Consider the following 27,974-nt stretch of genomic DNA (forward strand, 5'->3'; position numbering starts at 1 on the left):
AAAACAATGGTCTGAGCCAGTGGTGGTGGTGGCGGCTCAGGCCTTTAATCCCAGCACTTGGGAGGCAGAGGCAGGTGGATCTCTGTGTGTTCGAGTCCAGCCTGGTCTACAGAGTGAGTTCCAGGACAGCTTCCAAAAGCCACAGAAACCCTGCCTCGGAAAAAAACAAAAAAACAACAAAAATAAAACAAACAAACAAAAAACAAAACAATGGTGTGTATGAGGTCTGAGTACAGCATATTGAAGATAAAAGAGGAATCATTTATACTAATATTCCATATATCTGGTCCCACGTTAAGTTGTGGTTTACCTGCCCCCTGGAATCAGGAGCAAGCCCATAACTGTCCAGTTTCAGTAGATGTGAGAGTCAAGTTCTTTCTATCCTAGCCCTTACAAAAAAGCAACTTGAAGTAAAGTGATGTTAACCAATTAGGCTTTGGTTTTTTTGTCTGTTTTTGTCAATTGCTATAATCCCACTCCTGCCTTAAAAGTAGTCATGAAATGACCAATCTGCTTTTTGTTGTTTCACTGGTCTTCGACCCTTCTTTATTCATAAAGATAGTTCTGCCTCAGCCTATCAGAACACCCATTTTATGGATGAGGTGTTGACAATTCTAGAGTTTCACACAAAAACAATACATGAAAATTCTAATATGTTTACAATTCAGCTTGTGATGATTTACAGGACAGGATCAAAACGCTGGCTCAGCCGGTGGTGGCGGTGCGTGCCTTTTGTCCCAGCAGGTGATCTCTGTGAATTCTAGACACAGAAACCCTGTCTGGGAAAACGAAAAACAAACCAAACAAAAAAACTGGTTCAGTCATCAGGAAAAAATGCCAAAGATCCGACCTTGTGCCAAAGCAAAACAAAAGAAGCAAGCAATGGTGGGGAGAGGAGACGGGAAGGGAATTTAGAAAGGAAACTTTAAAAACATAATAAAGGGGGAAGAGACAAGCGCACAGAAAGAGGGATGCAAACTCGAGACACTGCAGATTTCAAGGTGCTTTATTCAAGCTGGTCGGAGTACTGGGCATGAAGACAATGGTTTGAATCCCATCCCTTCAACAATCTTGTTCATTTCTCTGTAAAGTTAGACAAAGCCTTTTGGATGTTTTGGGGGATTGTTTGTTTTTGAGACAGGGTTTCTCTGTGTAGCTTTGAACCCTGACCAGGCTGGCTTCACACTTCACTTCACACCGCTGCCACCACCACCACCACCACCCGGCTCTCTTTTGGACATTTTGAAGACAATTCACTATTATTTAAAACGTCAGCGGCTTTTTCATGGTGCGGAGCTTGGATAGGATAATCCAAATGAAAATTAAATCCGAAATTAATCTCTTCAGGTCGGGCTAAACCGGGTGTCTTATCCCAGCCTTCATAAAGAAAGTTTCCAGGTAAATCCAACTGACCTAGTTTGTGGTTGTTTCAACAGAACTTTCCAGCTTGAGAGGTGATGGGTTGCAGTTTCACTTAAGATATATGTAATAAATAAATAAATCTTTAAAAAAAAAAAAGAAATGGGTAGTTCAGCATTTGAAGAAACTACCAAAGGATGAGCACGTAAGTGCTCTGAGGCCCAAGTCTCAGGAGGAGCAACCGGTCCCTCACCCCACCCCCGAGGGCTCTGCATTGGGCGGCACAGAAGGCTGGCACTGCAGGGGGCCAAGGAGGGGGGCCCGGGCTGTCGGCGTCACGCTGGCAAGGACAGAAGGTTGGCGGACGGGTTAGAGCCGCCTGGGGAGGGAGATGAGTGGCGGAGGGGATGGGTCGCACGGACCGGCCTACTGACGACGACTTCCGGCTTGTGCACCGCCCTTCCGGTCCGCCCCGTCCCCGGTCCCTCCTCCCCTTCCCCGCGCGCCGGCCGCCTGGCTTCCCAGAAATGGAGACGTGGGGCCTCCTCGGGGGTCTGACGTCGGCAGCGGGTGCAGGTCCAGCGCATGCTCTCTTTGTGGCGGGGGGAGCCCGCGGCTTTTCCCGGGTGAGGCTGGGGACGCTTTTGTCTGCCGTGCTGAGGCGCCACGTGGTCAGCGAGTTGGGTGGGCCGAGGGGGGGGAGGCTCCCCACCCCCACGTTACCTCCCGCACGCACTGCGCGGCTGCCAATCCGGGGTCTTTCATCTCCTCTCCGGCGCCCAGTCGGGGTTGTGGTGACCAAGGTGCCACCGTAGTCCGGTAAAACTCGGAACGGCCATAGTAATGATGTTTACAAAATTCACTTGCCCCGAAACATTTACCAGTTTTCCTAGCGAGAAGGTAGGGAGCGGGTGATGTCACGGCCTTGGCATTTAAAAGGCTCCCGAAGGCGCGTTAACCGAGAGCTCCCTGTTCCGTGAACTCACCCAAAGTCCAAGGGTTAGTCCACGTCGGGACCGGTTGTCCCGAGAGCCCACACAATAGGAAGTCGAAGGCTTCACCAATGTAACAGGCTGAGGTCTGGGTATTAAAGATTCTCAGTTTAAAGCTGAGCCGGACTGACCACCCATAGTAAAACTGACATTATAAACGAGTCAATGCAGTGCCTACGATTATTTCCCTAATTTTATATTCTTTTGTTGTTTTGTTTTTCGAGACAAGGTTTCTCTGTGTAGCCCTGGCTGTCCCTAGAACTTGCTCCGTAAACTGGGCTGGCTGCGAACTCACAGATTCAGCCTGGTCTCTGCCTCCCGAGAGCTGGGGTTAAAGCTGGGCGCCACCACAGCCCAGCTGAAATTCCAAAAATTAGGTGTAGACTGTTCTTATATCTAAGTACAAAATAGTAATCCGTCCAGCGCTTTTCTGATCCCCTGGGGACTACTGCTAACTAGTAACTTGGTTGCTTTTGGAAACCCAATGGTACACATGGAAACCTGAACTATAAAAGCGTTTCTGTACATACTCCACTGTAGTAAAGTAGCTGAAAAGCTTGGGAATGTAACATTGCTTATTGATTGGTGAAAAAGTCGTCGTTTTCGAGATGGGTTAAAGATGCAGCAGATGAGCTGCTTCTGTGGTGTGTGGGTGGCACCTTAAAACCCTCACCAACCCAAAACTTGTCTCCAGGGAGATCAATGTCACAGTGTATGCAACTTAAGTTCAACTAAAATTCCCTTCAAAGCACCCACCCTCTGATGGGTTTTCAGAAAGTCTTTTTCCTTTAGTTACAAAATGAGGTATTATTCATTATGATGCCACAATCATTCCCAAGCTGCATTGTTACAGAACCTTTGCTATCACAATGAACTTGGTGGCGGGGAGGAGACTGGGAATCAGGAAAACAAAACATTTTAGAAACATACTAAGTTGCTACCTAAGTTGGTGACTGCCATGGCAAGAGAAAATAGTTCATTTTACAAACTTTACGCTGAATAATCAGAATGTTTTTCTAAAATTAACCCTATTAACAGAATCTTAAAAAAAAAATCTCAGCCTGGGTGTGGTAGTGCATGCTTTTAATCCCAGCACTCGGGAGGCAGAGACAGGTGGATCTCTGTGAGTTCAAGCCCAGCCTGGTCTACAAAGTGAGTTCCAGGACTGCCAGGGCTACACAAAGAAACTGTCTCAGGAAAAAAAATCTACATTCCCATTTCATACAATCAAGATGAAAGTACTCAGTCGTGTCAAATCTGTAATAATTGACATGTAACATGGACTGAATTAACAAAGGGACTAGAGCAAATCGACTGCTTCTGCCAATGGACACATCTCTAGGTCACCACACTGTCAGAAGTTTCTAACATAGATTGGTTGTTCAGAGGCATAATTTGTAAAGCAAGATAGCCATATTAAATGAGCTTTAACAAATACTGGCTTTGGAATTTTTTTAGAAAAGATGGGCCTAGTAGGCTTCAAGGCAAGAGCTCAAGCCTCTCTCTGGGTACAGGGTACATTATATTCTCAAAGCACCACAGATGAGCTCAGTTTGGAAAGCATTGCCTTCATGTAAGTCAGTGGTTCTCAACCTTCCCAACACTGTGACTCTCAACCATCAATGATTTTCATTTTGCTTCCGCAGTGTAAGTTTACTGCCATTATTATAATGTAAATATCTGATATGCAGGATATCTGAAATTTCAACCCCAGTGAAAAGGTGGGTCTCAACCCACAGGTTGAGAACTATTGGGCTAAGTCATCTCCAGAAAAATAAACCATAAGTACAGTCCACAGAGAGACTAGAAGTGAGGCTTGGTCTGACTTTAGGAGGAACTATGTCTATTCATGGGGGGGGGGTACTTTTGTCACCCACCTGTGCAGATGGCCAAAATCCCTGCAGAGGATGGGAGGGATACAGCCTCTTATAGGAGGAGCAGAAATGACTTGTGCAGTCCACAAAGGAAGCTGGGAATTGTAGTCTTTCAACAGAAAACTATCAGGGCCCACAAGGTTCCCGACCTCTACTCTCATGACATGACATGTCATGCCATACCCTGACACACACACACACTTAAAAAAAAAAAAAAAAAGAATGCTACTGCTTGCTGTGCAAACATGAAGACAGTTCAGCTGGGGTTTGAGGCCAGCCTGATCTACAAAGCTAGTTCCAGGACAGCCAAAGCTGCACAAAGAAACCCTGTGTGTGTGTGTGTGTGTGTGTGTGTGTGTGTGTGTGTGTGTGTGTGTGTGTGTGTGGCGGGGGAGTTAAATTCTATGAACACACAGTGGAGAACCAATTCAATGACAGTTTTCTCTACCTACACACACACACGCAAACACAAATTTAAAATTTAAAAGAATGTAAAGGTACCTTTTCAGTGAACAAATCTAGTGGCCATCACCTTTCCCAAATGACCAAAGTTAATACATGAACAAAAGTGGGCAGTATTTGGGCAACATGTGTTCTCTGATGGAAACCATGTAGACAGGGGCACAGTCTTTTAAGCATTCCCGAAAAAAATGTTTAGCCTAAATCTAATAGGGAAAAATCAATCAAATCCAAATTAGCAGTGCTGCAGATACATTAAAAATTTGATTTTTTTCATGCAGTCATGAAAAATACCAAAATAACACGAAATCCTTAAAGACTGTTCTAAAGTGATACATAGGAAATGAGTTCATTATAACTGGCTTTATATTTAAATGCTCAAAACTATAAAGTTCATTGAATTTCCAGAGTTATTGTTTCCAGTAAGAAAATGAAGACAAAAAAATGCCAAAAGGACCAATTCTTTTTTGTTGTTGTTTTGTTTTTGGGGGTTTTTTTGAGACAGGGTTTCTCTGAATTGCTTTGGGGCCTGTCCTGACCAGACTGACCTCTAACTCACAGAGACCCACCTGTCTCTGCCTCCCCAGTGTTGGGACTAAAGGTGTGCACTGCAAATGCCCGGCCCTAATTCTTATTATTCCTTTTCCTTTTTTTCCTGATCATTTATTTTATTCTTCTTTTGGCTTTGTTTTTAGAAACAGGGTTTCTTTTTGTAGCCCTGTCTGTCCTGGAACTCTCTCTGTCTTGAGCAGTAGACCAGGGTGGTCTCAAACAGATTCACCTGCCTCTGCCTCTGCCTCCAGAGTACCTGGATTAAAGGCGTGCACCACCCCCACCCAGCCTGATTTTCTTTTTTCTTCAGGGAAATTCTGCTTGTGTCAAATCTGTATTCAAAATAGGAAACCTAGACTGAGATGACTCAGGGGTAAAGATGCTTGTCACAAACATCTAACTTTTTTTTTTTTTTTCAAGACAGGGTTTCTCTGTATTGTTTTGGAGGTTGTCCTGGAACTCAGCTCTGTAGACCAGGCTGGCTTTGAACTCACAGAGATCCGCCTGCCTCTGCCTCCTGAGTGCTGGGATTAAAGGCATGCACCACCAATGCCCGGCTAACTTTCTGGATTCCAGGACAACCAGAGCTACACAGAGAAACCAACATTTCCTAACTTTGATAAGGATTATGCAACACACACGATCTACTCTTACTTATCCTAACCAACCTTTCAAATACCCCTTTAGCTGTTTCTAATTGGATTTTGAAATGACAAGCTCTAGAGGTCACAGCTGACGTATGTATGAGTCTCCCACAGGCTTTGCTGGAGACAGCACCTCTGGCATGTGTGTGGAGATGCCAGTAACTGCCCAGATTACCTTCTAGGAGCTTAAAGGTCGCTTTTGTTGAAATGATCTCTTTTTTGATCCTCCAAAGGTTCTGTGTCATGCTCTTTTAATGTCAGAGTGCCCCAAATTCCATGTTCATACCATGCTGTCTCTGAGCATATGCTTTAAGTCTCTCTGCCAGGTTATCCTATAAACAACCCTAACCTCTAATCTATAGAAAGAGTTTTGGGATTCTCCCTGTCCACGATTGGCCCCTCACAAATAACTCAATTGTCACACTTGTTCAGTGACTGTTAGAATGATATGCAGCACACTGGTTGGAGGACACTGCTCTAGTCACACCAAATCCCTAGCTCTCCTTTCCCAGCTGTACACGGCTTATAATTATCAGAGGGAATCAGAATAATAAAAGTGAAAACCTCGTGTACGTATGAGGAGCTAATGTTCCTAGCAGTGAGTTCCAGGTTTATATGAGTTTGTTAGGGATAATGTTGCTTTAACGCCTTCTTAGCTACACGATAAAGGTCTATTCCTTAAGCTTTCACATTTCAGCCCCTACCCCCTCCACAGTCACACTAGTCCCAAGTATAACACAGTATGTTATGGCAAACCATAATACTTTTGTGTCAGTCTTTGTTAAAATGTTAAAATTAAATAACAAAATGTCTGGATAACCTCAAGGGGTGGAAGATGGGAGTTTTATTTACATAAGTAAATTCACTGGTATCTGTTTCTAGTTCTGGTCTCTGCTCTTTGCTGGCTCCTTTCTCAAGCTGGTTCTTCCCCCATGTCAACAGGACAGAGTGGAGAATGTTGCCTAGGAGTAGACAATGTATCTAGTAATTCAAGGCTTTGGGTTCAAGTTCCAGTAGCACACATAGTAGCTCTTAGCTCACCCTCCTCTCCTCAATCCAGATTAGAACTTCTCCCCTGGACTGGAGAAATGACTCAAAGGTTAAGAGCACTGGCTGTTCTTCCAGAGTTCCTGAGTTCATTCCCAGCAACTACATGGTGGCTCATAACCATCTATAAGATCTGGTGCCCTCTATGGCATGCATGCAGAACACTGTATATGTAATAAATAAATAAATTGAAAAAAAAAGAAGTTCTCTCCTTCCCCCTCATCATGGTTCCAGAGAAAGTCTTGGGGCTGACACACATTCTGAATTGATGACTGTGGGGAGATGAAGGACAGGAGGTTCAGATAGGAACGGGGAAGATGTCAGCTACACCTAAACCACGTTTACTAAAAATAGAGATACTGGGTGTCCCCAAGGGACAAGGAAGATGAGATTCTGGGCAGGAAAACACATGTCCACTATATTTCTCATCATACCCAGCAATTGTTACCTTTTCAACTTTGGTTTTGTTTTCTAAAATGCTCCCATATTTATCCTTATGACAAATGCCTTTTAAAAAACAGATCATATAGTACCTTTCTAAAATATTTGCTTTTCATCAAAATTACTTTATTCTTTGAGCCATATGTGTCTTGTACTATTAGACTACATTGGGAAATTTTCAGAAAAATTAATTTACCTCTCTCTATATACACTACACACCACACCACACCCACACAGAGACTGAAATGGCTCATGGGTACAATACTGACTGACAGTTGTCCTTTGGCCAACATCAGCACTCCCCAAAATGTTTATCTTGCCTGGTCTACAAGAGTTAGTTCCAGGACAGCCTCCAAAGGCACAGAGAAACCCTGTCACAAAAAACTGAACCAAACAATAAACAAAATATTTATCTTGGGGATTGAACTCAGGTCATCAAGTTTGGCGGTAAGTGTCATTACCCTGAGCCATCTCATAGCCTCACAATTCCTTAAATCATATATTTTCACTGAGAAGAAAAAAAACATGCATGTAGATTGATGGACATCTGTTTTGTTTTGTTTTGTTTTTTTAAAGCAGTGCAGGGCCGGGTGTTGGTGGCGCACGCCTTTAATCCCAGCACTCGGGAGGCAGAGGCAGGCGGATGTCTGTGAGTTCGAGGCCAGCTTGGTCTACAGAGTGAGTTCCAGGACAGCCTCCAAAACAATACAGAGAAACCCTGTCTCGAAAAACCAAGAAAAAAAAAAAAAGCAGTGCAGGAACTGAAAGTAAATGTTTACAAATGTTTTTGGTATAAACTGAAGTTCCCAGGAGAATAGCCACACCTGTGTTAAAGACTCAACGGTTAAATGATGGACTTGAACTTTGTGATTTTGCTGAGTTAGAATGTTGTAGATCCAGAGCCAAATAATCTTGAGTTATACTTGGCCCACTTAATGGCCATTCTTTGCTCAACCGTCAGGCCTAACATCTTTAAGATCTGTTTTATGAGCCGGGCGTTGGTGGCTCGCGCCTTTAATCCCAGCACTCGGGAGGCAGAGGTAGGCGGATCTCTGTGAGTTCGAGACCAGACTGGTCTATAAGAGCTAGTTCCAGTACAGCCTCTAAAGCCACAGAGAAACCCTGTCTCAAAAAACAAATAACAACAAAAAAAAGGTATGTTTTATGTTTGTGAATGTTTGACTGCATGTACATATGTGCACCACACGTGCAGAAGTCAAAAGTGTGTGGGATCCCCTGCAGCTGAAGTTACAGGTGATTGTTAGATGCCGTGCGGTGGGAGCTGGAAACTGAAACAGGCAAGAGCAGCCAATGCTCCCAACCCTGAGTCACTGTGCTGGCTAGTTTTATGCCAACTTGATGCAATCTGCAGTTATCTAAGATGAGGGAACGTCAAATAAGAGGACGCCTCCCTAAACTCTGTCTGCAGGTACGCCTTTTCTTAATCAGTGACTCATGTGGGTGGGCCCGTATCATTGTGGGTGGTGCCACCCATGGTCTGGTGCTCCTGGGTTCTATGAGAAGGCAGGATGGGGAATGCCAGGCCAAAAGTGCCAAGACACTGAAGCCACTGAGCAGGCTGGAAGTGAGAATCAGAGAATCGGAGCGGATTGTATGCAATGAAGAGGTGGAACCGGAAGTAAGGTGGTGAGACCATGGTGTTGTCCAGGCTATGCTGCAGATGAGGGCCATGTCCGGGACCACAGTTCTGCTGCAGCTAGGGTCTGTGTTGATGTCTGTGGTCTGTACTACAGCCTAAAGCCAAGCTGATGTTCAAGGGCCACACTGAACGTGCTCCACCTCTAACTGGCTACCCACAGTGATGCCAGTGGTGATGGGGGCACAGAAAAGCTGGGCTGGGGTGGCATGGGAGAGCTGATCAACTGAGCTACCACTCAGGCTCAGATCCTGGACATTGAGTTGGCCCATCCCAGTACCTACCCCATCTATGAACTGCTGGAGCGCATGAAGGGGCCAGTCCCGCAGGGTCTCCATGACTCGGGCAACAGCAGGATAGCCAAGAGAATCTCTGAGGGTGCAGTATTGATGATGTAGCAGAAACCAAAAACCTTGAACTAGACTAATGGCTCATTGCAACGAACATTTGCAAGTAAAGCTGTTTGGGCAAAGGGGTGTACAGTATGTGACACACCACAACTTCCAATGTCACTATGAAGGACAAATACGAGATAGAAAAGTGGGAAAGACAGAGGGGCATTCACAGCAGGTTGTGATTGATGGAGGACTGTTTTTATCCCTTATTTCTTTTATTTCCCTCCATGGGGGAGGTTACAAGGGTAGAGGGAAGCTATGGAAGGACTGGGAAAGCAATGGGATTGGGGTGCATGATATGAATTTCCCAAAGATTCAATAAAAAAGAATGATGTTGTCTCTCGGGAGGCAGAGGCAAGCCTTTAATCCCAGCACTTGGGACATAGATCTCTCAAGGTCAGCATGGACTACAGAGCAAGTTTCAGGCTCCAAAGCTACAGAGAAACCCTGTCTCAAAAAACCAAGAAAAAAAGTAAAAAAATTATGTTAATAAAAGAAAAAAAGATAACAGCTGAGTAAGTCACAAGGAGCAAACCAATAAGCAGCACCTCTCCATGGCCTCTGCATCCGCTCCTGCTCCAGGTTCCTGCCCTGCTTGAGTTCTGGTCCTCACTGCTTTTAATGATGAACCCATAGAAGGATGCATGAGTAAGTTAAACCCTTTTTTCCCCAGGTTGCTTTTGGTCATGGTGTCTTATCACAGCAAAAGGTAATCTTAAACTAAGATGGCCACCTATCTCCAGCCCCTGACCTGACATCTTTTTGACAATCAAGTAAAATTTTTAAAAAACGTATTCTTAGCAAAAACAACCACTAACTTCTACCATTGAAAAGAATATCAGTCATCCTAAAGTATCTGTAATCTGTAACAATTTTTCTTTCTGTAGTGCAATCCACCTACCCACAATTGCCAAAAATCTATTTGGTAAATGCTTATTTATGGCTTTGTTTTGTAACTACTAAAATCTAATGTATCTGCTTCCATGGTGGAACATAAATGAATCTGTGTTCCTGGGTGTCTTAGAATTATAATTGCTATGTTGAGAATCTGGAGGTAGGAGTTGATGTAGAGTTCATGGAAGAGTGCTGCTTACTGGCTTGTTATACATGGCTTGTTTTTTATAGAACCCACAACCACCAGCCCAGAGGTGGCACCATCTATAATGACTGGGCCCTCTCCCACCAATCACTAATTAAGAAAATGCCTACAGGCCTGTGTTTAGCCTGACCTTACAGAGGCACTTTCTCAATTGAGGGTTCCTTCTCTCAGATACCTTGTGTCAAGTTGACATAAAACTAGCCAGCACACTGGGTCATGGACACTTGTATTTGGCTCAGATTAAACTATCTCTTACAACTTTTGAGTTTGGAGTTGTGCTTTGCACTGACAATGTCATGTTGACCGAATATTTCTGCTTAGGCTAATGATAATTCAGGCTTGCATTTTTATGTCTTGAAGTTTGATCTGACTAGTAATTCATCTTTATCAGATTTTATTATCTTTTATACCAGGTGGAAATAATTGTTCCTTCACTGTGGAAAGTTTAGGAATTGCATCGCTTCTTGGCCTTTTGGCTAAGACCAAGTGTAGAACTGTATAGAGTATACAAAGAGAACCATGAATGCCTCCTTCCCATCCACTCACCTCCATTCCAGAGGATTGAGTTTGTTGTCCTCAAGATTGAACCTAGGCCTGTTGCTACTCTTGTTTGTATTTGTTCTTACCAACAAGCTACACTTCTGTTCCTATTCGGTGTATAACTTAATTTCGTGTAAAGGGGGGGGTCATTACATACCTATTTCAGTAGAACTTCATTTCACTATTTACTTTTATGCATGTATATGGTTGTCTGAATTTATATACATGTGTGCAGAAGCCTACAGAAGGCAGAAGAGGGCATCAGATCTCCTAGAATGAGTTATGGATGGCTATGACCCACCAATGTGGGCTCTGGAAATGGAACTCAGGTTCTCTGTGAGAGCAGTAAGCACTATTGAATTGCTGAGACATCTCTCCAGCCACTGGACTTTGTTCACTTAATAATGTATGTCAGAGGTCCTTCAAACCTTCTTTTACAAAGCCTTACCCAAATCTGTCACATTTTGGAACTGTGTGTAGTGAAATATGCCTGTAGTTTCACCATGTGGAAGACTAAGATGGGTAGATCTTGAGTTTAGAGACTAGACTAGTCTGCATAGGATGACCCTTTTCCCAAAACACAAAACTAATTTATCACATTTTTAGTTTGTATAGTGTCTTAGTTAGGGCTACCACTATCACTTGATGAAAATACCATAATCAAAAGCAACTTGGGAAGGAAAAGATTATACTTCTACATCACAGTCCACCAATGAGGGAAGTCAGGACTAGAACTCAAAACAGAGCAGGAACCTGGAGGCAGTAGCTGATGCAGAGACCATGGAGGGGTGGTGCTTATTGGATTGCTCAGTCTTTCTTGTAGAAGCCAGGATATCATCACCCACAATGGGCAGGACTGTCCCCTCTCAATCACTGCAAAAAACAAAAAACAAACAAACCCCCCAAAAAAGCCCCAGACACTTACCTAAAATCTCCTCTCTCTCTTTTTTTTTTCTTCAAGAGTTTCTCAGTAGTTTTGTGACTTACTGAGGAGCAAGTATTTATCACACACACCATGTTTTCCTGTTGGAGGAATGAAGGTACCAGGAATACACCCTTCCCTCCTCTCCCCCAAGACAGGGTCTAGCTGTGTAGCCCTGGCTGTCATGGAACTCATCTGTAGACCAAGCTAGCCTGCAAACTCAAGAGATACACACTGCCTCTGCCTCCAGAGTGCTGGGATTAAAGGTGTGCACCACCACCACTCCAGGCTAGGAACCAAGAATGTTAAACACAGGGTTTTCCCTTCAAAGGAAGAGACACATTACCTGTTAACCCCCCCAGATGGCTGGGAGTAGATGTGGTTAATAACCTGGAGACCTTTCTAGTTGTGTGGCCAAAGACAACATCAGCCAGCTCCTCCTACAGACCCTTGTCATGAGTGTGTCAGTCTACAGAATATATCATTATGGGCTGGGCGGTGGTGGTGCACGACTTTAATCCCAGCACTCGGGAGGCAGAGGCAGGTGGATCTCTGTGAGTGAGTTCGAGGCCAGGCTGGACCGACAGTCTCCAAAACAATACAGAGAAACCCTGTCTCATAAAACCAAAAATAATAAAAACCCAGAGTCAGGTATTGGGGGTAAAAGTTGAAAGAACAGAAAAGTAAAGCAGCCAGCCACTAAAATTCTTACCTCTACAAAATCCTCAGACCAAAAAAGGGCTGTGCATCTGTCTCTGTCTGCTCTCTCCACCCAGCCATTTCACTTCTGTCCCCACACCCCTAGTGCTAGGATTAGAGGTGTGAGACCCCAAGTGCTGAGATCAAAGGTGTGAGCTGTGTTTCTATTTTAGACCTGTTAAATCTCATGTAGCCCAGTGTGGCCTTGAACTCTGTTCTTCCTGCAGCCTGGCCTCTACTGTTAACTAGAGGCTAGCTCCACTCCTGATCTTCAGGCAAGCTTTGTTAGGACAGAAACAAGTATCACCACAGTCACATGTACTTTACAATAAAGTTTCCATGAAGTCACTGAGTTAATTATCACCAGGCAAATTTTCACCAAATTGTGCTGTGCCTAAAATACACCTAAAACTGGTGACACAGCTATTTTTGAGCCATTTCTGCTCCAGTAAAAACAAAACTACTCACCTATATTTCTTTAACCGCAATAAAAATCTATCTATCTATCTATCTATCTATCAATCATCTATCTATTTTTTGGTTTTTTGAGACAGGGTTTCTCTGTGGCTTTGGAGACTGTCCTGGAACAAGCTTTTGACCAGGCTGGTCTGATACTCACAGAGATCCATCTGCCTCTGCCTCCCAAGTGATGGGATTAAAGGCGTGCACCACCACTGCCTGGCTAACAGCAATACAATTTATTGATTCACCAAGTTGGTCTGTGGTGGGTTCCCTATCTGGGTTAAGTGGATGCTGTGGGTGGTGTCTCACCAGGAAAATTTTGTTGAACAACACACCTCTTCCCTGGATGTATCTCTCCTGTGTTTGCACAAAAGATGTAGATATGAAATGCCACTGAGGAATCATCTCCTTAGATAGTGGTACTGAGAGGTGATTTAATTACAAAGGCACACACACACTTCATAAATGGATTAATCCACTGAAGAGATCAGAGCTGAACAAGCAATTAGGACTTGGGGAACAAAGTCCCAGGATATATTACCTCTCTTTCCTCCTTTCCCCTTTGTTGGTGGTGGGAGTTGCTTTTTACCAAGTTCCCATACCACAAACTTCTGCCTGGACAAAGGCCCACAGGATATAGGGCCATTTGACTGTAGCTTGAAACCTTCCAAACCATAAACCAAAATAAAACCTCACTGTGAATTTTCTCAGCAATCTGTCAGTGACAAAAAAAAGCTATCAAAACTGTTTCCTGGTGGTGGTCTGCACCTTTAGTTCTAGCACTCAGGAGGCAGAGACAGATAGCTCTCTGTGAGCTCAAGGCCAGTCTGGTATACAGAGTGAGTTCTAGAACAGCCAGGACTACATGAAGAAACCCTGTCTGGAAAAGATAAAACAAAAAGCTATCAGAATCATGGATTTATGAGGTTTTTGTTTCATTCAGTGCTGGGATTAAAGGCCCATGTCACCACTTCCAGCTCTATATAAAGTTTCATTTTTTAAGGGACTTGTTTTTTTAAGAATTGTATTATGAGCCGGGCAGTGGTGGCGCACGCCTTTAATTCCAGCACTCGGGAGGCAGAGGCAGGCGGATCTCTAGGAGTTCGAACCAGCATGGTTTACAAAGTGAGTGCCAGGGCAGCCAAGGCTACACAGAGAAACCTTGTCTTAAAGATACCCCACCTCTCCCCAAATCTAGCTTCCGAAACAGCACTGACAAATAGTAAAATGTATCTAAATTCCTCATACTTTACAGATGCAAAGTTAAGGCGCTTTTCATCAAGAAATTAAGCTGTAGCAAAACAAAACAAAGTAACAATCCCGAAGCTGTGCACTAAAACAAAGATGGAGGCAGGAAAATCAATTGTTCCAAGGTCAGCCTCAACCATTTGGGACGCCCGGCTTCCTGGAGCTGTTTTGATCCATGGCCCAGAGAACACAAATCTAGGTTACTCCAAATTGCATGCAAGAAGAGAGCTGTTTTAGCCGGGCGTTGGTGGCACACGGCTTTAATCCCAACACTCTATGCAGAGGCAGGAGGATCTCTATGAGTTCGAGGCCAGCCTGGTGTACAGAGCGAGTTTTCCAGGTCAGGCTCCAAAACAAGACAGAGAAACCCTGTCTCAAAAAAGAAAAAAAAAAGAATGTTTTTTTTTCTTTTTACGTTGACATAGTGATAGTGTAATAAACAAGACATTATTTCTCCCCTCCCCCCCGCCAACACAGAGAATTCTGCCTAACTACGGGAACCACTTAGGATCAGACCTCCTGGTGTTAGTGAAGGCGTCATGCCCTCACCCTGCATCTATTTTTGGAGCCAGGGATTTTTCCAGATTACTACAAACCCGGCGAGGTGAGGTCAGGGCCGGCACAGGTTTTCCAGAGCTCCACACCCCGACACCCACGCGCGCTCGGCGCTTCCCCTCCCTTGTGTTTCTCTTCACTTTACACAGTCACACGCGGCAGGAGTCGACGAGGCCGACCCCGCTAAGGCGACCCTGCGGATGATCCGGCGCCTACCAGGGATCCCAAGGCCCTGAGCCGCCCGCGGAACCTCCACGCCCACCGATCCCCTCCGCCTCAGGCGCGACCGAAGGCCGGGGAGGAAGGAACTCGTTGGCGCGCGCCGCGGCGGGGGCGTGACCGGGGCGTGGCCCCTCTTGGGGGAGGGGCGTGGTGACGTCATGGCGGAAGCGCACGCTGCGCGCAGCGGCCTGGCAGCCGGCGGTCACGGGCATATCCGTCGCGCCGAGGACGCTGGGTTAGTCTCGCTCTGGGTTCCGGCTGCGTCGGCCGTGCGTGCGTGCAGCTCGCTGGGAACGATGGCGTCCGGGCCTCCTCACCCGACCTCGACCGCGGCCTCAGCCGTCGTCGTCGCCGCCTCCGCCGCCTCCTCGTCGGCCGCCCCGAGCGCCGGCGGCTCCAGCTCGGGCACGACGACGACCACGGCGACGACGGCGACGGCGGCCGGAGGGATCCTGATCGGCGACCGGCTGTACTCGGAGGTGTCGCTGACCATCGACCACTCGCTGATCCCCGAGGAGCGGCTCTCGCCCACGCCGTCCATGCAGGACGGCCTCGACCTGCCCAGCGAGACGGACCTGCGCATCTTGGGCTGCGAGCTCATCCAGGCCGCCGGCATCCTCCTCCGGTTGCCTCAGGTGAGAGTCCCGGGCGGCGACGGTGGCCGCCGTCTGGCTCCTCCGCGGCCGGGCGGGGAGAGAGACCGGGGTGCAGGGGGGCCGGCGGCGGCGGCGGCGGAGGCGCGCGCGGGGCCCCGGGCAGGGCAGGGCAGGGCGGGCGGGCGGGGGAAGGGAAAGGAAAAGAAGGGAAGCGAGCGGCCGCACAAGATGGCGGCGGCGCCTGGTGCGAGCCCGCCCGCCTGACCCCCCCGGCGCCTCCCGTTCTCTCCTCTCTCGTCTGCAGGTGGCGATGGCCACGGGGCAGGTGTTGTTCCATCGGTTCTTCTACTCCAAGTCTTTCGTCAAACACAGTTTCGAGGTGAGTCGGCGGCGGCGGGCGAAGACGGGGGTGGTGGCCTCATCCGGAAGCGGGAAGGAAGGAAGGAAGGGGTAGTAGTAGTTGCAACCAGCTTTTCCTGAAAAGGGAGTGGTTTGAGCCCAGGCCTTTGTACCTAGTTCCTCCCCGTGAGGCAATGGGGCCCCTTGGAACGTGTTTCCAGAACTAGAAAATGGATCCCGAGAGTCCACGTGCTCTGGTTACCGAGAACTACATTCCTCGTCTTCTGAGCTTGATTCGGGTCCAGAATCACGAGCGGTTGAGCAATAAAACGCATAAAGCTGGCGCCCCCCCCCATGGTCTGTAAATGTCCGACCTTGGGTTTTTTTTTTTATCTCGCCCAAAGACCCGTTGTAGCCTAGAGTTGATTCTTTAAAAGTAAGTTCGTTAAAGCCGGGCTGTGGTGACCCACACCTTTAATCCCAGCACTCGGGAGGCATTGGCAGGCAGATCTCTGAGTAAAAAAAGGCCAGCCTGGTCTACAGAACAAGTTCCAGGCTAGGGCCACACGGAGAAACCTTATCTCGGAAAAGCAAATAAATACGTAATACACATATACATTAAGGAAATGAGTTTGTTAGACTTTGGGCAGGGTTGTTTCCAGTTTAACTTTTTCGTTATAAGTTTCGTCCCCTCCTGGGTTCTTTCAGATTGTTGCCATGGCCTGTATCAATCTTGCATCAAAAATCGAAGAAGCACCAAGAAGAATAAGAGATGTGATTAATGTGTTCCACCACCTCCGCCAGTTAAGAGGAAAAAGGTAAGATTGGCCTATTGAACATAGTATTTCTTGCTACTGCTGTTGTGCACCAATCATCAAGTCCAAACATCTTTTTTTCCCCCTCGAGTCAGTATGGATGCAAAAGAAAACTGACATTAGGTGTTGAAATTGACATAGAAATACTGAAACTTAAACTTTAAGAGAACCCTCAATTAACCAGCTATCTAAGGTTTGTAGAGGCAGTTGCATTTGTGGACAATCCTAGCAGTGCTGTGAAGCCAGTCCCTTGGCTTAAGATTAAACAAGAAAGGGAGTACGGTTGGCTCAAGTGGGAGTTTATTCTGTAAGTTACTTTTCCCCTCCCTTCTCTGGACATGAAAGTGCTGTAGTTCGAGTTAATATTGTGGCCAAGTTCCGTGTAGGTTGTTACTCTGCTTGGAGTCCCAGTTTCTTCATCAATTGAGGTTGGCTTTTTGTTAGAGTACTTCTCAACATTGAACTACGATATTTCGAATAATACCGGATCTGAAAGGACTGGAGGATGATAAAGTTTGAAGTTTGAAGTCAAAGGGATTGAACAGGTATTTTGTTTTGGTTAGATACAGTCTCAGTGAGTGGGTTAGAAAAATAACGAATTGAGTTGCCTTCAGGTAGGGCTGTTTACTTGATCTTGTAAGAAAATCCAGTCTGAAACAGTATCTTTGAGGTGTAGTAATAGCCTGGTAACTCTGGGCCTATGCCTTTATCTATGGCAGTACCAAAGTTTGTTGGAGGACCCTGTTCTACAGGTGACTCCAGGACAAGATGATGGATATTCGTGGTGTAGATTAGTTTTTGAGGAATTGTGATGAGTTTCAAGGGAGTTAGCTGTGAAAAGACAAGTTGTTTTGGGAGCTGGGTGTTGCTTAGTCCAAGTGAGTGTCATAGATAGTCTTTATTGATGGAATCTATAAGTTGGTGGCAGTAAAGGTAGTAGCCAGATAGGCAGATATTAAAGTTCAAGGTGGGTAGCATGGCCAAAATTGCTGCCCTGATTTTTTTTTAAATAGTTTTTTTCTCCATACCTTTTCAGCCTCATTTTTTTCTCAGTGTGTTCCCAGATATAATTTCTTTTGTTTGAATGTTTTCAGTTGGTGAAGAAAGTAGAGAAAGGGGGAATTTCCAACTGGTGTTTAGTGAGCTTATATTTGTATTTAGATATGTGACTGAGTTTTTTTCATGTGTTTTTTAATAAAACACTGAAAATAAAGAATTCTTGAAAAGGACATTTTCTAGTATATGAGTCATTGAGCCAACTATAATCACATCTTGGCATTTTCCAATGGGACTTAACTTTTCCTCCTTCCTTGGTGTCAGAATAGGATCATCTTAGCTGTAAAACTTTATAATCCAATCCGACTGACTTGTGTTGGCTATAACTGCATTTTTGGTCATGGTTAAAGAGAAATTGGTTTTGTTAAAATGTTACCAGTCGATTATAACATGAAATTCTTAAAGAAGATAATTGCATGGAAGCCCCCCTTTTAAAAGCAGGATATAAGTGTTTCTATGCATATTACAAGTTTACTCAAACATGTGACTTGTATATGTTATTAACTTCAACTCTTTTTTCCCTTGCAACCGACTATACAGCGACCAGCTACATTTACCAAAGCCTGGGTGATGTGGAGTGGTACATAGAGATGAAGCTGTCGTCATGGCAACAGTGAGTGAAGTATCGAAAATCCCCAAGGAGAAGCCAGTGTTCTGAGAATAGGTCACTGGAATCGGGGACTAACAGGTTGGCCACTGGTGAACCATTTAGAGAAAAAAACAAACAAACAAAAAACTCCTGTTTCTTGTTATAAGCTTTTTTCTTTGCTGTCCAAGTTATTAAAAACTGTAGTTTAGTAATGTATTTTGTGTCCTTTGCATATCGTTAGAAAGTATTGATAAATGTTATACTTAGTTTGTCTTGAATTTTAGTAGTTTGTGAATGCTAACTAACTAGGTTATTGTATGACTGTATCAGGCACATTCATGTAGCCTTAAAGTCACCGTTTCTAGTCTTGTTACATGAACAGTAAATATCAATGTCCAGTCCTCAATATGAGTGAGATATTTGACTTGCCTCCCCTCATGGGTTTTATAGTTTTTCACAAAAGCTGAATTTAAAGGGAAGGAAACGCTATTCATACCAGTAGTTTTATAAGTAAAATTTTCTGATATGTAACATTCCCCAGCATGTTAGTTTTTTTCCTTTAAAGAAGCCTGTGTTCATATCTGTAAGGTTTGTGTTACAAGAAATTTGTAAAGATTTAACTACTTTTGTCACTGTTGATGCTATTTTCAACATATAAAAGTAAGAATTGGAAGGGTCTAGTCAGTGTTGACATTTTATCTAACCATCTGTAGTTTATTTCTTTGGTTCTGGGGTAGCTTCAGTTTGACATTTAAGAAATGTTCCTATTTACTTCAGAATAAGCATTAGAAATTCTCGTGTGTTGAGTAGGAATTTTGTCTCCGTGTGTACTAATTTCCCATCTGGTGTATAGTATAATTCCTTTCATAGTGTCAGTCCTTATAACACTTGAGGGAAGTTAACCATTCTTGAACACCCTAGTTATAACTTTCTGTCATTCCTGTGCTGTTTCAGTTATACTATAAAAAGTAGCTATCACATAAACTTCTAATAAACAGAGACCAAGGTTTCCTAAGATTGAAATTTTGTTTCAAATAGGTTAGTGAGCAAAGTCTGGTAATAAAAGCCTTCAGAGGTGGAGTTTGGCAGTTTGGAGTGTCCTAGATGTTCCTGAGTTCTGAGTAGTTGAGACTTAGTGCCCCTCTTTCTTCATCTAGTGTTTGTTGGTCAAGGATGTTTACTTGATTGGGAGGAGATTCTTCCAGGCCTTGATTCAACTTAATGTATCACTAAAAATACTTCTGATTGATTGATTACTTTGTTAATATAAAAAGCTTTTGCTTAAATGCTTACTGATTTATAGAGACATTTTCTTGGTTTTGTCATGGTATAAAATACTGTGTTAAGGTAGTTAATTTTGTATTCATTGAGCTTGCCTTGATTTATGAGGAAAATTAATTCTAAACAAAATGAAGATAAAAGATTATGCATTTACAATGCTAACTTGGAAGATTGGTAGTGGCAAGACTGAACAAGAACTTAGACAGTTGAGTTGTAGAGGGTAATGGATTCATTTCCTTGGTCTGTTTTAAAATCAGGTCTCACTGTGATATGATAGTTTGGGGTGGCCTGAAATTATGACCCTTGTTTGTACCTTAACCGCTTCCCTCCTTGGATTAAACAAAGCCTGTGCTTACATGTTCTTTAGAATTCTGATGCGGGGAATGTGCTTATTTCAAAGATACTTATTTAAGTACAATTAGTGATAAATCCTTGAATTTGGCACCAGTTGTTAGCCACAATTGAAAAAAGTATTCACCTGCTTGATCACAAATTCTGTTGTCGTTTAAAAATAACTATAAAGCAGTTTTCTTAGTAAGATATGGAATGAATTTTAAAAGCATGAAGAAAAGTGAGATCTTGGCTTTTGTGAACTGTTTGTATAGGGATTTTAATGGTGCAGTTTGCTGTCTGGATTTCGGGGGTTAAAAGCTAAGCTGTGTACAGATAAAACACTGGAGTGTCTTTGACTCCTAATTCCAGTTGAAGGACAACCTTCTAATCAGTCTGTAGTGGGATTGTCTTCAAAATTTCTTGTGGTGGGCCTTTTAATCCCAGCACTGGGAGACAGAGGCAGGCAGATCTCTGAAACCAGGATGGGCTACAAGAGTGAGTTCCAGGACAGCCTTTAAAACCACAGAGAAACTCTGTTTCAACAACTTTTAAAATTTTTTCTTGTAGTGCATATAAAAAACTTGAAAAATCATAAACCCTTACATAGTGTCACTTTGGAGTATGTTTTCATACATACATTGATTGTTCCCATTTGAGTTAAACTTGACTTTTTCCTAAAGTGCAGTTTGCAGCTATTTATTTGTCCTGATAAAACTGATTTGAAACAGGCCGTTTAACTGTTTCTCAGACTTTGAAGATATAGTAGAAAATGAACTTGAAACAGTTTTTCATCACTTTGTTACTGTTCTTGATGTTACCTCAGCCAACTATTAATGGTTTAATACAAAGTTGCAGAATAAAAGTAACTGTTTTGCTTTTTAGTGAAAGTAAGGAAAATATAAAATAGTTTTTTTTTTAACTCTTGATAGTCTGCTACCAGGGAGGTAGTTAATTTCAGATTGTTTTTCAGTCTTGTAATAACACAGGTTGGCCTCAACTTACCTGATGGTAGTGGAAGATGTCCTTGAAGTTTTAATCTCCACATCTCTCTACTCCTACCCCTGTATGGTGCTGGGCTTATGAGTGTAAGCTACTACTCCTGGCTCAACATTACAAATTAGATTGTTTTATTACCTTTAAGTGGTTATGCTTAAATAGACTTTTTTTTTAGATTTATTTATTGTGTATACAGTGTCTGCATGTATCCTACAGGCCAGAAGAGGGCACCAGATCTCATTACAGATGGTTGTGAGCCACCATGTGGTTGCTGGGAATTGAACTCAGGACCTCTGGAAGAGCAGCCGGCGCTCTTAACCTCTGAGCCATCTCTCCAGCCCTAAATAGACTTTTTGAGCAGGTTGTATATTGATGTATTCAGGCAGTGTATTCTGTCTAGAAAATAAAACTTACAACTTGGCTGAAAATGAATTGAGTATTTGAGAAAGCATTTCGATGTTGTTTTACCCATTTATTAATTGTGCAGTCCTTAGGAGACATGTACATCTTGCTGGTAGAGGTTAGACTGTATCAAACACCATGGTAAATTTATAAATCACATTAGCAATCTTTGGCAGATTATAAGGGAGGCCACGTTGCACTTGCCTGTAACATGACCTGCTCCAGTGGATGAGGCAGGATGAGCTCCATAGCAAGATTTTATTAAAAAAAAAAAAAAGGCAAACTTACATGATGTACATGAGATGACTTGTTATGTGAGTGACTAGGAGTCCCTTCGGGGAAGAAAGAAAGCATCTTGGGTGACATCCCACACAGGCCTCCAATGTGGTCTCTGGGTTTCAGTTCCCTGTCTGTGGCCTTACAGTCTCACAGGAGCTACATTGACAGAATTACCCAATTACTTTTAAACCTATTTAAAAAAATATTTCATTTGATAATTGCTAATTTTAGGTTGGTTTGTTTATTTCTTTTTGGGGGGCCAGGGATGGGTGGCTAATTAAGCAAACAAATATTCTTCATATATTTGGTTTTAGTGTGTTGTCCCAAAAGAGAAAACAGAATTAACTACCTTTATTCCTTCTTAACTTTTAATTTGACTGTAAATTTAGCAAAGGGTTTACTCAATTTTTTAAAAATCTTTGTTCATATTAGAACTTTATAGGAAATGGGATCACATTGGTTCTTGTCATTGGAAAGTTTTTGGGAGGCTGATAAGGTTTGTGCCACTAATGCTTATCACTGAAGTTAAGTGCATTTAAGTTGAAGAGAGGAAGTCAGACCTAAGAATATGTAAGTATTTTTTTTTTAAGTTGTGTTAGTTTTAGGAGCTTTGTCTAGTTGCAATAACTTGGACAGCATAAGATTAATGCTTTAACTTGTTAGCAGGAGTTTAAAAAGCTGGTTTCTGTTGCCAATAGTTGGTTGGAAGGGAAAATGGAGATGCCACAAATAAAAGGTTTTGGATGTGCAAAACAGTCTTGATTTTATTTCTTACAAACTATAGGACTCCAAGCCCTCTGATCCTTGATCAGAACTACATTAACACCAAAAATCAAGTTATCAAGGCAGAAAGAAGGGTGCTAAAGGAGTTGGGATTTTGTGTTCATGTCAAGCATCCCCATAAGGTGAGTTATGCAGAAATTACATTTCGTAAGTATTAGGGCTTTTCCTAAAGTTCTGACTTGTTTGAGTGAAGAGTTTTCAAAAGCTTTCTTTTGGATGTTGTTTGTCAGTAAAATAAGACTCAAAACAGGCTTTATTATTTGTAATTATGTGCTCATGGATATTCTTTGGGGTTCTTGTTTTTTTGTTTTTCTGCCTAACAAGCTCATGTGATGACTTCCTCATGTAAAAAATGAATTTGTAGAAACTGGCACGTAAAGTGTTAAATGGTTGCTGCTCCCTGTAAACCATTAATAAAAGCTTTCCCTTTTGGCTTTCCTATTACCCTTCTGAACAGTAGTTTGAAGAATTCACCTATTGGAGATAGCTTAGCCCTGCTGTTTGTGACACTGGCTGGTATCTTTAAGTTCTATTTTTCTAGAATCATAAAATGATTATAGTTTGAGTCTAGAAGCACTTGGCAGTAATTATGTATTTGGTGTGTCTTCTGGGAACCAAATATAAGGCAGTTATATGTAGCTTTTTACTTTAGTGTGCTGAGCTTTACTGCAGAAATTAACTACTGCCGTTCTTGGTGTTCTAGAAATGTGCTGTGGCCATTGTATATACTCATAGTAGAAATTCTGCCCTTTTGGTGAATGCTAGAAAACACTGAGTTATTAGCCACATCTATAAGCACATTTTTATAGAATTAAGCAGTCAACACTAAGTCTCCTATATTTGAAATGTTGTAGTAATTAAAACTGTAGCACTTGAGATGCTTTATTCATTGAATTCTGCTGTGAAAGAACCTCCAATACACTAAATGGTGTTTTTCTTCCTTGTCCTCAGATCATTGTAATGTATTTACAAGTCTTAGAATGTGAACGTAACCAAACCCTGGTTCAAACTGCCTGGTAAGTTGCTTTTTTACATTTCTTCTTTAGTCAGGAAAACAGAAGCAGAAATAAAGTAAGTTTCATTTTTTTCTTTCCAAAATAATGAAATAAGTTTGTTTTGGGGCATTTTGTTTTTGTTGTTATTTTTTAACCAAAAGGTAAATAATGCTTATTTCTGCTTCCTGTTTTCTTGGCTTGACTAATTATTTTTAATGGAGAACTCAATTTAACTTTGTTCTTTTTTCTACTCTTTAATTAAAGGGTAGTCCATGATGGTAAGTCATAGAACTCTGCCCTCTGCACTTCAGCCCATGACCTCAGGATGGCCTGATTGGCTAGCCTGCTCTCCAGCCAATCCAGTGCAAGCTCTCATCCGAGATTCACTGAAGTGGTCCATATCCATCTGGCAGCATCTTCTAGTTCTGTCGGGGTGTCAAAAGGATTTGTATATTTGCTTCTAGAAGTAACTATGCATCATGCCTATGTATTTAATGTATACCTGTAACTATCAAAATGAGTATTTCATTTTTGATAGATTGTTGTCCAGCCATTATGAACTGTTTTTTTTAATTGGGTTCAATTAAATTTCTACTTGAAGTGTGTATAGCATCCATTCTAATTCTACCAAAGGAGGCTACCTTAAGCTTGTAGCTTTAAATGGGTACCTGTTGCCATTTTAGGTTATACTAGCTATTGAGCCATTGCAGGCAGTGATGTAAGAAGCATCTTAATTTTATGTTATTTAAATATTTTTTAACCTAGGCCTTTGAGATATGGAGAGGTTAAGCAAGGAAATTGTGGTTTAGTCATAAATGATTTATAAGACTGTTGGTAAACAAGCATTAAATAATTCTGGACTTTTCCAGAAATGTCTTTTTTTTTTTATGACTGCCATGCTTCTCTTGGACTCAGTAGATACTGGTAACATTAGAAAAGCCACATTGCTTTATAAAATGCATGACTTTTTAATGTATTCTGTGCAGAAAAAAAGGTTTTAATGAGTCTAAGATTTTAGAAATAATCCATTTAATTTCCAGGTCAGGCTTTTCAGCAAATTACAAAGTTTATAGTTGAGGAATTTCATAGGGAAGTTTCACTAGAAGTTTATTTAGTTAGATCATTGCTTTTATTTATGCTTAATTGCAAAGAGGTATGTAAACAAGGCCATTATGATGTGTATTTATTGCTCACTTTTCTACCTTGATTTTTTTGAAGTTTTTTTCCCCTTCTAACTGTAAGAGTAAATTGATGGGTTCTTACTAAAAATAACCTTTTTACCCCTGTTTCTGGTATTGAATTTTTTTTTAAAGAACTTGGTTGACACTGCTTTTCGTTATGGATAAAGGAGAGATGGTCAGTAACTAATGGCTTGAAGTATTGTTGGAGTGGTAAACTCTTAAAACTCATATCATAATTGACCTCAAAATCATTGCTTTTTATAACAATATGTTGAAAGGATTTTAGGGGGAAGATCTATTGCTAATATGAAATTGTTTACAAGTGCTGTGGGGGAGGGTTAGAAAGAGTTACCATGGTACAATTTAAAGATGTGAACATAAGGAGAAGAAAAAAGAATGAAGTCGATTGAGTCTCCAATTCTGTGTGCACTTCAAAGGTTGGTTTGCTTATGGACTAAGCTTTTAGTGGAAATGTTTTTCAGGAATTACATGAATGACAGTCTTCGAACCAATGTTTTCGTTCGCTTTCAACCGGAGACGATAGCATGTGCTTGTATCTACCTTGCAGCTAGAGCACTTCAGGTAAGTGTATGGCCTGCTGGGTTTTACAACGGGAATTCAAAGAATATTGCTACTTCTTAGAAGAGTGTAAGCTTGAACCATTCTTTTTCATCATTTAGATTCCATTACCTACTCGGCCACATTGGTTTCTTCTTTTTGGTACCACAGAAGAGGAGATTCAGGAAATCTGCATAGAGACACTTAGACTTTATACCAGGAAAAAGGTAATTTTGGTTACTTAGTTTGGTGCTGATGTCATTTCCAAGAATCTAAAAGGAATACTAACTTGATTTTTATCCAACAGCCTAACTATGAATTGCTGGAAAAAGAAGTAGAAAAACGAAAAGTAGCCTTACAGGAAGCCAAATTAAAAGCAAAGGGATTGAATCCTGATGGAACTCCTGCGCTTTCAACTCTTGGTGGATTTTCTCCAGCCTCTAAACCTTGTAAGATATAATCAGAATTGAATGAGATAAGAGCATTGGAGGAAATGCATGTTGTTAGAACATTTGGCATTGGTCAGTTGATTAGAGACCATTAAGAAATTGCTACTGGGTTTTTTGGGACAAGTCAGTCTAAGGGCCAGAAGTGTAGTACTTTTGGGTGTGTTGGAAACTTGTTCTCTGCTAAATCTTGCCCTTAACATAATTGTTCTTGTCTATTAAAAGCGTCACCAAGAGAAGTAAAAGCTGAAGAGAAGTCACCAATCTCCATTAATGTGAAGACAGTCAAAAAAGAGCCCGAGGAGAGACAACAGGCTTCAAAAAGCCCTTATAATGGGTGAGTGTGCCTCAAGGGCTTGAGTGTTCGTTGTTAACCCTTTGTGCACACCCTAAAACAGTGTATAAATACTGCCTGCATTTTCTTTTTTAAGTGTAAGAAAAGACAGCAAGAGAAGCAGGAACAGCAGAAGTGCTAGTCGATCAAGATCAAGAACCAGATCTCGCTCTAGATCACACACCCCAAGAAGACAGTGAGTGATGGGTCCTGTGTGGGTAGGCTTAGGACCTTTGAAAAGGGGACAGAGCTTTTTAGGATAGGAGGAAGTATTTGGGTTTTTTGTTTGTTTAGCAGAGGTGTGTGTGTGTAGTACCTGTTTGCTAGGATTACAAACCCATTTCAGGATTAAACTTAACATAAAGTGAAATAAACTTAGACACACTTTGGATGTGAGAGGTACTTCAGTTGTGTGCTTTTAAGTGTGCCTAAGTGTTATATACAGAAGTTATAGGAAGTTTTGTAAAATTCCACTCTGTGGGTCCTAGATCAAACCCTGGTCTTGGGCTTGAAGGCAGTTTCCTTTACCTGCTGAGCCACCTCACTGACTCTAGTAGTGTCTTAATGGCATTTTACGTATTACTTTGTTCCTTCTACCCCTCGTTTTTTTTTTAAAAAAGTATTCAGAAAATGCTATCGGTATATATGTACATAAAGCTATTTATGTGAAAATATTCTTTACATTTTTACTTTTAGTGCACTAATGTATTAAAAAGCCCAAGACTTCCAGTCAGCTTTGTAATTGGGTTGCAGGTTTCTTCTGGTGGTTCAGAGGTACTTGGGAGATACTCAGTAAAAAAGCACCTAGTTCTAGAACACATTGGTGACCGCCCCCCCCCTTCACTGGAGTACCAACATAGGATGTTTTGTCTAAAGTAAAACTTCAGTTGAGAGGGGTCAGGTGAGGAGCATGGTCAGTTTTCATTGCTGATAGCTGATTGTTTTGAGCTTGCTAATGAACAACAGTTATTAATCTGTTCCCACTAGAAACCAAACTTAACCCTGAAACTTTTATTTTCTAAGTTATAATAATAGGCGAAGTCGATCTGGAACATACAGCTCAAGATCAAGAAGCAGGTCCCGCAGTCACAGTGAAAGCCCTCGAAGACATCATAATCATGGTTCTCCTCACCCTAAGGCCAAGCATACCAGAGAAGATTTAAAAAGCTCAAATAGACATGGTCATAAAAGGAAAAAATCTCGGTCTCGATCTCAGAGCAAGTCTCGGGATCACTCAGATGTTGCCAAGAAACACAGGCACGAAAGGGGACATCACAGAGACAGGCGTGAAAGATCTCGTTCCTTTGAGAGATCCCATAAAAGCAAGCACCATGGTGGCAGTCGCTCAGGACACGGCAGGCATAGGCGTTGACTTTCTTTCTCTGACACTGCATCATCGCTTCTGGTTGTGCAGTGTGATGTATGGACTCAATCAAAACATGAAGCAAACTGATTAGGAATTGATTTATTAAAATTGTCTAGGTCTCTAGAAACACTGAGGACATTTTCTTTGGAAAAGAACTATGTTAAGGTTTTTTGCACATTAAAATGCCCTAGCAGTATCTAATTGAAAACCATGGTCAGGTTCAATTGTACTTTATTATAGTTGTGTATTGTTTATTGATACAAGAACTGGAGTGTGAATTCTGTAAAAATGTATCTTATTTTTATACAGATAAAACTTGCAGACACTGTTCTATTTAAGTGGTTATTTGTTTAAATGATGGTGAATACTTTCTTAACACTGGTTTGTCTGCATGTGTAAAGATTTTTACAAGGAAATAAAATACAAATCTTGTTTTTCTAAATGGCTTCACATATCTT

The 27,974-nt window shown here is 42.3% G+C and overlaps 1 protein-coding gene across 5 annotated transcripts; it reads left to right on the plus strand.

Moving 5' to 3' along the window:
* Positions 1–15,157: 15,157 nt before the first annotated feature.
* On the plus strand, positions 15,158–27,958 carry Ccnl1 (cyclin L1). Of its 5 annotated transcripts, XM_005077937.4 has the most exons (11): positions 15,356–15,802; positions 16,068–16,142; positions 16,811–16,920; positions 22,638–22,758; positions 23,588–23,652; positions 25,295–25,394; positions 25,493–25,597; positions 25,678–25,819; positions 26,042–26,153; positions 26,248–26,346; positions 27,174–27,958. In XM_005077937.4, the coding sequence occupies exons 1-11, from the start codon at positions 15,464–15,466 to the stop codon at positions 27,520–27,522; spliced, it is 1,617 nt and encodes a 538-aa protein (XP_005077994.2). In that variant the 5' UTR covers positions 15,356–15,463; the 3' UTR covers positions 27,523–27,958. The 5 variants fall into 5 exon arrangements, 4 of the variants coding, with proteins under 4 accessions (XP_021087394.1, XP_005077994.2, XP_040610266.1 ...); XM_040754332.1 differs by lacking the exons at positions 15,356–15,802; positions 16,068–16,142 and adding an exon at positions 18,514–18,586; XM_040754333.1 differs by lacking the exons at positions 15,356–15,802; positions 16,068–16,142; positions 16,811–16,920 and adding exons at positions 16,967–17,462; positions 18,514–18,586.
* The last annotated feature ends 16 nt before the right edge of the window (positions 27,959–27,974 follow it).

Source organism: Mesocricetus auratus, unplaced genomic scaffold (assembly GCF_017639785.1).
Source record: "Mesocricetus auratus isolate SY011 unplaced genomic scaffold, BCM_Maur_2.0 Super-Scaffold_100011, whole genome shotgun sequence".
Lineage (NCBI taxonomy): Eukaryota > Metazoa > Chordata > Mammalia > Rodentia > Cricetidae > Mesocricetus > Mesocricetus auratus.